General features: G+C 39.6%; 1 protein-coding gene across 1 annotated transcript in view; it reads left to right on the forward strand.

The window, feature by feature from the left end:
* Positions 1 to 12,299, forward strand: part of LOC100486901 (transmembrane protein 211-like) — a 126,694-nt gene extending 114,395 nt beyond the window's left edge. Inside the window, exon 3 of the mRNA XM_002938251.5 lies at positions 11,777 to 12,299. Within this exon, the coding sequence (XP_002938297.1) occupies positions 11,777 to 12,003 (227 nt within the window). The 3' untranslated portion in view covers positions 12,004 to 12,299. The remainder of the gene's footprint in view (positions 1 to 11,776) is intronic.
* The last annotated feature ends 1,309 nt before the right edge of the window (positions 12,300 to 13,608 follow it).

Consider the following 13,608-nt stretch of genomic DNA (forward strand, 5'->3'; position numbering starts at 1 on the left):
ATACATTCTTTTGCATTTACTTTCTTAACTAAAAAGGTATATTTTGCGTAAAAGGACAAGGCAAACCCTCCTACTTTGTTTAAAAAAGTGTCCCTTCCCACACAGGCTCCTGTTCCTTCTCCCTAATCATATTAAGCACTCCCCTATACCATTGGCCCTTCTTTCACTATGGCCTTATAATGAAAAGCAACACAGTAGGTTGGCAGCTGCCATGTCACCAGATTCCACTGAGGGAAGGGGAGCTTGGGTTCTGATGCCTGATGTGGCAAGATTTGATGCCAACCCTGCTGCACTAATCTAAGGCCAGGCAATGGGTAAGAGGCTTATATGTGTACATACCTGTTATAATTGTTGCCCTCAGGTACAACTAAGTCATATGTTCTTGATTGTTGGGTGATGTACCCTTTACCTTGTCCCAAGGCTGGTCAAGATCACCCAGCGCCCAGCGATGTTACAGGATTTAGCACAACAGTCACTTACTTCTAAGTCATCTAGTCATCTAGGCATTCCTGAGCTACAGTATATAACCTTCATTGTATGAATGCCGAGAATGCCAGTTTGGGAATCAGCCCAATATGAGCCTTTTTTTGGCAGAATTTGAAATTGGCCAATCCAAGTTCAAAGCCCTAAAATCACTGTAGACCATGTGTCAATTAATTTTTACTCAGTTATTTTTTTTCTAGAGTTTTGCAAATTAGGTTCTGGATTTGTCCAAATCATTAGTGGAAGATTGTTTTCATTAAAATCCGAAAATAATGGATTTGGCGCCTCCCTACGCAATTCTTGATTTCATAAAAGTGTGTAAGCGTAGGCGGAATGTGATAAAATACATTGGCACATAAAATTCACAGTGTAATAATGTAGCTAATGGGTTTTTTTAGTTCCAGTTACGTTATTCTTTGTCCCTCTTAAACTTTGAAAGAGCAAGAAAGTGGATCTAAGGAAAAGCTACACAAGTACAGGTATGGGACCTGTTATCCAGAATGTTTAGGACCTGGAGTTTTCTATAATTTGGATCTCCATACCTTTTAGTCTACTAAAAATAATTTAAACATTAATTAAACCCAACAGGATTGTTTTGCCTCCAATATATCTTAGTTGAGATCAAGTACAAGGTACTGTTTTATTATAACAGAAAAAAAGGAAATAATTTAACATTTTGAATTAATTGATTAAAGTGGTGTCTATGGTAGATGGCCTTCTTGTAATACAGAACTGACTAGATAATGGGTTTCGTATTACCTGTATATAGAAATATGGGGACATTCAATATTGGAAAAATGCACTTGCTCTCAATTCTCTGGCTAATTGGGCTTGAGACTATAAGCCCCCCATCATTCACTGTTTTAGAATCTCTGAAATAATGTAAATATGCCACTGCTCCTGCACCCAAATTGGTTAGCCACAAAATATGAAGCAGCATCTTTTCACTATGACTCCTCTAAAACCCACTTTCCCCCAAGGTATTGCAAAATCTGTATGAGGACAAGGACGTGCACAGTAGTGGTGTGTGGGTCGACAAATTGTTGACCTGCACCCAACCGTAACCCACCCTTTCCAACCCGCACCTCCATATCTATTTCTAGACCTGCGCCTGACCCAACCCATCTCAGAAATCATAGAGGGGGTATGGCAGGCATGCACCAATAAATAGACACTGCCAGATGCAGGGCCTGCTAAGGTTGTGGGCAGGGAGGGCAGCAGAAGAGCTTGGCCCGAACCTGTCTGCAACCCGCTTCTGATGTGTGGATGTTGTTCTGACTGGTTTTTGCCAGGCCTGCACATCACTAATGCATGGGATACACACTTATTGTAAGCCTTCTAAAGAACTTTGAAAGTAAGTGGTACTCCTGAAAACACGTAGCCCTAAAAAAAAAATATATATATACTATCAAGCTCAGAGCTCATGTACAAGTGATCACGGCCATGTAGATGTAGTTGCAAAGAATTTCATGATATTCAGATACCCATATGTAGAAAAATCTATAGTTTGCTGATAAACAGTTTGCCAGATGCTGTGCTGATATTTAGCAGGCTGGATAAACTAATAAACTTGGCCATTTATATATTTTCTTCCACATATTGCCTTGTTTCTTTTGTTCTCCGGTGTCTATGGGCAGTAGCAGTTTAATTCCAGTGATGTTCAGCACTAGAACAGAGCATTTTGTAGCCACTGAGATTTATTGCTCTTTGTTTTAACTCCTGTTTGCTGTCCAAAGCAGCCGGCGAAGCAGCTTGCCTGCCAATCCTAACAGCTGTCTAATGTATGGCGCTGATGATCACACACTGCTTTATGAATTTTCCACGTCCTCTTTAGTACCAACATGAAATGGCAAACGAAATCCAATATATATTAGACATTTAATGAAGATTTAGGCCACTAAGGAAGACTGATAGCACATTTGTGCTGGAAATTAAATTGGATCATCCACATTTTACTAAGCAGTGGGAGAGTTATCCATTGTAACCTATGTCTATGGCATGATACTGTGCAGGGGCCTCTTAGGCAGGTAGAGGTGCCTAGAAAAGTGTATGTAGGCATTGTGCTTTCCAGTTGTGAGCAGAGCAGAATAAGCAGCGCCTTCTTCAAGCTCATTTGGCTGGCAATACTATTTTATCTGCTGGCAGTCTCAGAAAGGAAGTAGTGGAAGCGGCGCTCAGGGACCCAGTGAAATGTAAACTCCATGAGCGTAAAGTTAGGTTCTACTGTACTTATTGTGGAAAGATTTGCTGTCTAAAAAACTGCTGGAAACCTCAACCTGAAGGTCATTTAGGATGAGGTTTGGGGTGATCATGCTTTTGATGCCCTAGATTTTCTTTGGAATATGGCTGATATCACAAGGTGTTTAAATGCCTGTAACCCTTTTATTGGATAAGGGGAACCCTATTGAGTGAGTAACTAAAGTGATAGAGTTGATCTGGCTGTACATGGGAATCATCCCACTATTTTAGTTGCCAAATCAGGTGCATATCTGCTTGTTTTAACAACCTGGACAAAAACTTACCATGTATGGCCAGTTTAAGGCTGAGCAGTTGGTGCTGATTATCTAAATTTCCACCAAGCTTGTTCTGTTTAATATTTGGTGTTACCAGTAGTCCAGTGTCATTTGTTCCATATTCCAATTGAGACAAAGATTTGCAATAGAAATGATAGTCCATGAGGTGTAAGTCTAAAGCACAATGACCCATGGCACTACGGCACAAAAATCTAAGTTCAGAATACAAATTGAATGGTAATTGTTTTATCTAGGTCTAGGGCAACATAATAAAAGTATCCTGCAAAATTTAGATTGCTTAATACAGAGGCATTGCCTACCTCCCCAGTAGGACCAACCAGAGTCACCATGCGCTGCAAGGAGGCCTGAAGGTAAGAGCCATTTTGTGATTCTGGTGGGGGACAGACTGGGGTGGGGAGCCCGGTTCAGTTTTTAAATCAGGCCCATTGGTCCCCTAGTTAGGCCACTGGAAGTCAAACAATGCAGTCAAGTCATGGGGAAAACAAATATAAACTCCAGGCTGTTCCCAGAGAGAGAGAGAGCAATTGAACACATGCTGTGTTGGATTATAGTATATTTGTGGGAAAAAGAGGTGCTCTCTGGAAGCATGGCAGGGCATCAACCAAAAAGACAAACTTAGGAACTTGTAAGAAGGTGGTACTCAGGTCTGTATAACTTTTGCAGAATTATCTCTTCACCTACCACCACCTTAAAAACAAAAGTAAAACTTACAGTTGAACACCAATGGACTAATAACGGAAGCTCTACAGAGATTAATAATTTATATCAAGCATTGTTGCAACTTCTCCAGTATGTCCAACAGTTCACAGTATCTCTTTATACATGTTGCTAAAAATTGTAAACAGGCTTCCACTGCTGCGTAACTTTTTGAGACTTTCCTCACGTGAGGCCCTATATGCCAGGGGTCCCCAAACTGGGCCACCTCTAGGTCCCAATTACCTGTGATCCCAACTCTATGAAAACTTCTTTGCGAAGCCCAGGAAGCTTTTTACTGATTGCAAAAAGCACCAAAGTACTTAAAGCTTCATATTAAGCATCAGGGAATGTCACCACTTAGGTGGGAGTAAGAAGAGCGAGTGGGCTGGATGCATCTAGTTAAAGGGAAACAAGCTCAGGTCTATTCCCTGCAATAGGCTGCCATGTTTCCAGGAAGGAACAAAGCACAGACTAGGGGTGTTACTTGTGTTACATAAAGACCTTCCTAGCCCTGATCCATTATCACTGTGTCACTGAATGGCGAGGTACCGCTGGGGTGCTGACCGCTTCCTTCCTCCTTTTTGGAGCCTCAGTTGTCCGGCTTACTGCTGTTTTTGAACACCTACAATGAGCTGCACAGGATCTGGCCTACTATTGCTAAGTTACCTAGGGCTGATACCATAGTTACATAGTTAAGTTGGGTAGAAAAAAGACCAAAGTCCATCAAGTTCAACCCTTCAAATGAACCCCAGCGCACACACAAACCTATACTGACCTATCTATACACTCACATAAACTATATATACCAACATCAGTACTAATTGTAGATTTTAGTATTACAATAGCCTTGAATATTACGTCTGGAAATTATCCTACTACTACTTTAAACTACTATTTAAAGACATACAGAATCACTAGGAAGGGCATTCCACAACCTCACTGAAAAACCCCCACGCTGCTTCAAATGAAAGTTCTGTTACTGTAATCTAAAGGAGTAGTCTCTGGTGCGCTGATCATTTGTATGGGAAAAAAGAACATCCCCCATCTGTCTATAAGGTAGCTTAAAGCCGGCCATACACGCACCAATACTATCGTACGAAGATATTCGGTATGTGTCTGGCGGCAACCGATATCGCAAAAGGCTGCGGATATCAATCGTCTTGTCGATCAGCCAGGTTAAAAGATGTTGATCAGGCGCCATTGAAGGCGCCCAAACAAAATCTATGTTTAGTGCTGAATCAACAGGTGGAGATAGAATTTGTATTGTTTCTACCACCATATCTGAGGATTCAGACCTGAACGTCAGTGGAAGGTGCGACCATTGGTTCAAGAAGATTCTAATAGGGATTCCCTGCCACACACAGCAAGTCTAGTGGTTTGGAGGCCCAGTCTGCAGAAAGATATTAACAGAATCAGGAACAACTGAAAAGAGAGTGAGGATGAGGGTGAAGAGTTATGAAACATTCAAATCCAACATGCATCATTGGGAAGACATATCAAGTTGATGAAGGGAGGCAGAAACACTGGAACAAAACATAAATGAACACTGCTTTACAGATACTGTAGGATGATTAATAAGTGAAGCAGCCTTCTTTTAAATGTGGTGGGAACTAATTCAGCAAGGCAATCTATACATGCACAGAATGAATATCATGGACAGATCAGTTGAGTCTGTTCTTAGATGACCACCACTGTTTCTAACTCAGCATCGACTTCTGAATGTATGCTATTAAGTTGTCACTAGTCAAGCAGCTCCTGCCTGTCAGAGCACAGAAGGCATTCATATTTAATAACCTGCTGGCAAATGGGAAAGACAGACTGCTCGTAGGAAACAATGCAACAATCATGTTTTTGTTTTTCCAGTTGCCATCTGCCGAGTGGCAGGGTTGTTTTGTGTACATGCCAGTCTATTCAAGTATACAGTTATTTAGCCCCCACATGATTAGCAGGCATAGCTCTCAGATGGCTGAAGTTATATTTTTTTACTTCACATATTTGAAAATTCCTTGTTTTGTTAAAATCAGCTTGGATTGTAAGTCTATTTGTTTACATGTTATTGCCGGCCTCTGGTTGTCTGTACGTGCCTGCCGCACCTTAACTCCCAGATAAAAGCTGTATTTTTACAGCTGTCTGCAGGGTCGGACTGGGTGTGTAAGGCCCATGCTCAGATGAGTGGATCTTTAGGTGTATGGCCAGCTTAAGTTGTTAATTAATTAAAAAAATTGATAGCTGTAATTTTATTTAAAGGTGGTAACACTAGAAAATTAAAAAAAAAACATTTTTTAGCGCTTTTTTTTTTACATATAGAAGGATATTTATAAAGGTTTTAAGTTTAACAAAAATGTAAATAATGATGATTATGTTTTGTCACAGTGTACCTAACCACGTTTTTATATTGGTGGGCCAGGTATGGGTTTTTAAAGGCCAAAAAACTTTTGAATGACTTTTGAATGCACTATTTACAGTACGTAGGGAATAATGTACCCCCTATTGTAAAAATGAAATTAGAAGTCAAAGAGGAGTTCCATGAATACATAAAGGAACAAGGCTATAGGCATGTGCTTTCATACAGGACATTCAACTTTTAATTGACTTTTAATATGCTCATATTTGACAAAAGGGCACATTATGTTGTAAGTGTGTCGTGACAAATGACAGCGCTAAGCACTAATTATGACTGATGATATTACTACACACTGTTCTGTAAGGCTGTATTTTACAGGTTATTCGTTGTGTATTTTATGAATATGATTTACAGTAGGGTACATTTAAAATGGTCATATTGAAAATGGCACACACAGTGTATATAAGTATCATCTTAATTTTATATTCTCCTATTCTCCTAATCCCAAGAAAATGTACACTCTATGCACACTAATTGCAAGCCTGGGAAAGTGTAAAACACAACTGAAAATACCCACAGTGCAGACAATCAGTTCCTACAGCCTTAGCTGTTTCTCATATAGATTCATGATGGATGAGTCTACTGAACTCTCACATCAAGTGCAATACCTTCCCTGAAAGTTAATGGTTCCCCAGTTGCAGATAAGTAATGCTGGGAGGGAAGCATATATATTTAGCCTGTATAATAGCTAAAAAATGAAAGTACAGTGGTTAGTATACATATATAGGATAGTAGAGTATATTAGCATATAATATTCTATAATCAAACACTCAAATGTTTCTATAAATGTTATAACAGCTATGGTCTGGAAGTGGAGAGAGAGCTTCAGTTCTAGAATCACTGGGTGCTTTGTTCTTAAACAGGCCATTAACTTAAAGGCACGAATATCTTAGACACCCCCAGCAAATCCCCTCACCTTAGGGGGTGATTTTTCAACATACAAGTTTGATTTTTTTTTTCAAGATTCAATGTTTAGTATTTATTAAGTGCAAAAACCCCGAAAACTCAAATGTAAAACTTTGCCATATAAAAGCCTGCAAGTTTCTATAGAAGTAAATGGGAGTCCTAGGCCATATTTTCAATTCGAGATATTCGAGTTTTAAATTTGAGGTATTTTTTTTAATAGAATGAGATTACCACATTAATAAATAAGTGAGCATTTGATATGCTAGTTTATTTGATTCAGAGAAACAAACTCGAAAATTGATAAATAAGCTCATTTACGAGGCTGGTGTCCCCTTTAGGAAATAATGCACCGACCCAGAGATAAAATGAACACAGCAGTGTGTACTTACCCTTGCCAGGAAACCCTAGCACAAGCTTAAACTTGTACATGTGCGAGTAAGATTTTCATAGTCTAAACTACAGGTCTAGAATCACCTGAGAAATGTAAGTAAGATGGCAGTGCTGCTTCTCTGGGGTAATGCATCAGGTTTCCTTGTCCTTTAAAGAAGGAAAGGTATAATCACTGGGTGGTGACAAATGTTAGGCACCCTCCAGTCATAATAATCGCTTACCTGACCTGGGGAAGTGCTCCTGTCCACTGGAACTGCACTGGCCTGGGGTACTACTGTAGGAGCAACATACGGCCAACTTCTTCTTCTTTCAGGGTCTTCTCTATGTTTCAGTCTGGGTGCATATTTGCTATAAATTGAAAAGATGAACTTAGAAGCAAAAGGCCAATTTTTACTCTACTGAGTGTGCGTACCTGGCCCAGGGCCAAAGAAAAGAATAAAAAGTTAGAAGAAGATTGCAATGTGGTGCTTCAGATGCACTGGCCCAGGGTCTCAGGTAAGTGAACACTGGGGGGCTGCCTAATATTAGGCCTTCCTACTTGCTTGATTTATCAAACGGATGTACATGTTGTATCCCTATTGATAAATCAGGTGCTATTGCATTAATTATTAACATTTTAATAAGTTCATTTTCTCCTTAGTGTTTTAGCAGCCATTTGACCTAGGCTAGATTATAGATCAAAGGGATGTGTTTATAAAAAGCAGCTGTCTAAAAGCTACTGTACCATAAGCTCACAGTTAGTTAGTAATAGTGGGTACAGCACCAGAAAGCCTTACAAGCAATGCAGTACAAGGTACACAGGATCCTTTATCTGGAAACATTATTCAGAAAATTCCAAATTACGGGAAGGCCATCTCCCATAGACTCCATGTTAATCAAATAATTAAAAAAATATTTTTAATTATTTTCTTTTTCTCTGCTAAGATGTAATTAATCCTTATTGTAGGCAAAACAATCCTATTGGGTTTAATTAATGTTTGAATGATTTTTTAAGTAGACCCAAATTACGCAAACACCCCTTATTGTAAATACCCCAGGTCCTGAGCATTCTGGATAAGTGGTCCCATACTTGTATAGGTAGAAAAACAGTTCTTTGAGTATCATAAGTATTATTATAGCACCAACATATCCCATAGCACTTTACAGAGATTATACCCCCATTAACATCAGTCCCTGCCCCAGTGGGAACCCACACAACTATAGGGAAAACATGCAATATGCTTTTAGATAATGCCGTGGCCTAGGACCCCAGTGCTGTAAGGCGGTAAGGCTCGAAGTACAGCTGTATTAATGCAGCTGATTTGCTGGAGGTCTGGTAATGTCAGCCTCTAAAGGGCGCTCTTTGGCTAAAGATTACCCTCTAAAATAATCATGTGCCTGGATGCATTTGGGTAACTGTGAGCTGGCAAACCAAGGCTGTGCACATAAAACCTAATCACTAATAAGCAGAAGTGCTAATGATTCAGTAGTGTTGCTGTAGGCATAACACAGCATCCTAATTGGCAGAAGAACTAATTTGTGAGTTTCTGTTCTTCCTGAAATGGGTCAGCTTGGCGGATAACTGTCTATATAGGCATTTATTAAAGAGATCCTAATAGCAAATCTTTATTAAGAGGTATAACTGATAATACCAAACTAAGATAGAAGTTTTTTGTTATAAGAAGCTAAGAGTAACATGTCATTTTGCACGAAGGTGAAATATTTGCTTTGGCTTGTGTTTAAAAGGGTCCTTTTCATCTTCAGGCTTTTCAGCATGGGCACTATTTATTACACATTTACTCAAACGTGCAAAGTCAGTGTTGATATTTCCAGTGGTTCACCTTTTTGTTGTACCTTTGGTATTCCGACAGCAGATGAAAGAGCCTTTGCCTGCAGAGTGTATTTATTCTAGCTCTTCATGGATCATAATCATTATGTCCATTATGTTACCTCATATGTTTGAACCCTCAAAATGTATGAAGATAAAAGGGTTTTCCATCATGCTATAAATATTGTGTGAATGCTCAGAGATGGGAGTAATTTTATCATTTAGCTATTCATGGAATTAGTACAGGGCATGATGTAAAACCAAGTGTTTTATACTTTTGCACCATTCACCACATTTAGCACCCCAGCTCAGGGTCTCTGCTCTCCAGAATGGAGCTTTCCCCGATAAATCTACATTTAGTTAGTATAAGTATTGGTATATATATTTTATATATGTGCGTCAGGACCATATATATATATATATATATAAATATATTTATTTAATGGTCTTGAGAAAGACCAAAACACCTAATACACTAAGTTTTTATGGAACAATAAAGGTATTTTTTTAAAAAGGATCCCTTCTACTTCGGAATGTATATGAGTATGCCCATTGGGTAGCACCTGGGTGTATTGGGTAAAGAACTTTGGGAGTGCTGAAATCTCTTCCAATCTCTTGGATATTTAAATATTTATTTAATTCCTTAATTTTTTTTAAAGAAAAATAAAAAACCTCCAAAGCCGCTGCCAGACATTCCTGCATACATTTGGCGGCAGAACTGGGAAGGAAGGGGCCAGAAGATACATTTTAGGCATGTGTGACGTCACACACACCCACACGCACGCACTCCCACAGACTGGGGCCCAGTTAGGTCTGGTGCCTACGGGGGCCTGTATAAGTATGCGTACATATGGGCACTGGGGTTTGTTTGGAGCAGTTAAAATTGATCGACTTTGGTCTATTTTTAACCCAACTTAACTACATATAACTATGAATACAGAACATGACTGCATGATATGGAGTGGGGGGACTGTGGTGATCACAACTGCTACGGACCACCAGAGGAGTTGGTTCGCCAAGCATGCTCATGTGGGGAGATGGCTAGATAAGTTCTTTGTTTGTGCTGAGGGTCCCAAGACCATGGCTTTACATCCCCTGACCAACAGAGATCTGATCATATAATCCCACAGGCTGATCAGTCCATCATGCCTACCCAAGCTTGTGACCAGACGCTGAGACTATTTGAAAAATATGCTTGGCTAAGGGCAGCATTGTGCTGTTAAATAGGGATGTGTCACATCCTTGAGGTCAAGCTCTTTTAGCAGGATAGGGAAGAAACTAGTATCCTGGTTTGAGCCTTCTCTAAAGAGTTAATGATGGTTGCTGCTTAAGTGCAGCTCTTGCCTTGAAAGGATATCTCTATTTGGGAAGACTAAAGCAGGACTTTTGGCAGCAGTGCTGCTGTCCTTCTGATAAATACGTGAGCGATTAGGCTTCTGAAAAAATGCTTACAGTGTATTTATTTTAGCATTTAAATGAACTTGGACCCTCTGTGCTTGCAGAAATCATTCCATGAATTTGGGCTGCCTTCTGTGTTTTTTCTTAAATTACACAAATGTTTAAAAGTAAGCAAGGCACTGAAGTCACTGGCATAACTATAGAGGAAGAAGACCCCCAGTCAGGGGGGGGCTTGGGGGACAGGGGGCTGGACCTCTATAGCCACGCTGAAAATTTGTGTGCTTGCCGGATGGGAAAGAAATATAGGGTCGAAGATTTTTTTCCGGGAGGGGCGGCGCCCTCTCCTTGCACCACTGACTGTAGCTGATAACTGTTGAACTTAACTTTGCAATACTTAGTTATAAATATTTGAACTACATCTCCAGCATATAACAGCCAAAAAAGCTGCAACCCTATTTCTTTCCCATCAATCCTATCAAACCTATTTCTCACCTGTGCGTAGAACAGAGTGAACCATTTTGGATTTTTTTTCTAGATCAGATTTCATTTTGCGCAAGTGATGCACAACTATTGGTTCAGAGCCCAAGTCAAGATCTGTTTCAATCATCTGAACTGAAACCTCTGAAAGCAACATATGCACTAAGTATGTGATATCGCTTGTGCCTTATCTACTCATGAAGACTCTACACAGATATACTGGTTGAGTTTTGGATGGACTGGGGGTTGTCTAGGCAAGACTGGGCATGATTGGGGGTCCGGAATAGATTGTTCTTCATTCTTAATAGGACTGATGCATCATATAGGAACATTGTTTCAAGGTTGACTGCGCTTGTCTGCTTCTGCCCACAGATCAATAAAAGTTCAATAAGTTGTGCAAATAAAATGTGTTTTTGGGGTGGGGGCAAAGGATGGCAAAGATAGCATTTTGGTCTTCAAGTGATGATCAACAATCGTTCATTTTATTCATTATGTTTTGGAAACACTTCCTCTGGAATTAAGTTACCACACAGTTGGATGTGAGTTATCTTCCACCTACTGTATATCCATACAATATAGTTTTATGCTTCAAAAAAGTACTACAAGTTGCAATGCATTTCTGTGTCACCGTCCTAACTATTTCTGCCCACTGATAAACATATCCTTTTTTATTTCTTTCAGTGTTCATCATGGCGTCGGGACTTTTGGTGTATCCCTTTGGCCTCAACTCTACAACTGTGAAAAAATACTGTGAGAATGCAAGCATATACTATGCAGGAGACTGCCAGATTGGATGGGGCTACATGCTAGCCATTGTCGGAGTCATGTTGTCTGTGTTTTTGCCATTCTTCGCTAAATATGCCCCGAAAGAACACATATCACCTACACCAGTCCCTACTATTTTATAGTATTTGTTTTGCAGAATTGTGGTTTCTGTCTTAAAAATAGGTAGGCAGGTGGTATTAGAGCACTTCCTTCCAGTTGTACAGCTTGATAAAAAGGTCAGACTTTTTTAAGACCAAATGAACATTGATAGTCTTCCTGAAGCATGATAAATGAAAAGCCTGGGAATTAAATATTTGTTTCCATTCCTGTTATTATTGTCTCCTATTATTCCTTTATGCATATGTGCGCTTGTCATTTCAAGGCATCTACCTCCAAACAAAATCTGTTTAATTAGAAATTAAAATCCCTTTGTTGGAAACACATATTTTCTGGAGAAATTACCTCATCGTATATTAATGTTTATTTCAGAGAAAAGTTATGCTTCCACGCTGGCTTGTCCTGCTGCATTTGATGTGTTTTTACTTCTAAACTTGATACTATATTCACAAGAATCTTCATTAGTTTATGAGTCACAACTTTCCAGTGAGTTCATTCATACACACAGAGAGCTCATTCATGTGTTTCAGACACCTTACTGATTCATTTTGCACTATGATGTATTTTCAGTTCTAGAATTCTCAATTTATGGTTCCACCAGTGTGGCCTCTTGGCATGCTGTCCAACAATGTGTGGCATGAAAAGTTACTGCTGTAATTCTGCAGTCTCTTAGTGGCATTAAACACTCAGGTCAGCATCTAATGCAAACGAAGCATCTGGCTTATAGAATAGATAGTAATGTTCTATTAAAAGGGGCATATGCATTTTGACCTCCAGGTGCTCGTTGTAGCACACGCAGTCTCACAAACAGTTCTCAAGTTGTTAGCAACTCACATGCAACTTACATACTTTGGCATATCCAATGTCTTTTCACATTCTCATCTCTGCTTGTTCTAGTTGGATATTGTAAATTAATATACCCTTTAAAGTAAGAAGACAGGTTGATAAAAATGATACTTAAAAAAAAAAACTATACTGCATACAGAACAATTTGTGGTACGAGATATATTTTCACCTACAAGCAGAGCCAGACCAAGAAGTATTTGCGACCAAGGCAATGTTACTTGGCCCAGTGCTCTCCTGCCCTGACCCCTCCAAGCTTCTGCTACTATCTGCTCTTGCTTCCTGACACTGCTCAAACAAGCCCCTGGATAGATGCTTTACTTGCACACTCAACTCCCAGCTCCTTTGTTCCCTGGGAATTGTGTCCCTTTTATCTTGTACTCTAGGTTGTTGCCTTTTTTTGGCCATCCTTAGTTGTTTTAACCCTGGGTACAAAACAAGTGCACAAAGGTGCCATAAGAGTCAAGCAAGGGGTATCTCCCATTACTTTTTAATTAAATGCACTAAAGGTGACAAAGGGTAAATATACTCACCCATGTAATTTAACTGGGCAGAGGCCAGAAACCTTTTCCCTTTTCAATATTCAACCTGCAGATGGCACACCTGTAACACATTCATGATGTTAGCAATGTAAATATACCACATATCATGAAAGATATTGATGACTACCATATTGGGTATATGTCTCCTTTAAAGGAGAAGGTCATTTTGGCATTTTACTGCCAATAGATTTGCTACATTAGTGCCACCTAGAACAATTTACCATACCTGAGTAAACAGCTTTAGAA

This window comes from Xenopus tropicalis, chromosome 2 (genome assembly GCF_000004195.4).
Source record: "Xenopus tropicalis strain Nigerian chromosome 2, UCB_Xtro_10.0, whole genome shotgun sequence".
NCBI lineage: Eukaryota > Metazoa > Chordata > Amphibia > Anura > Pipidae > Xenopus > Xenopus tropicalis.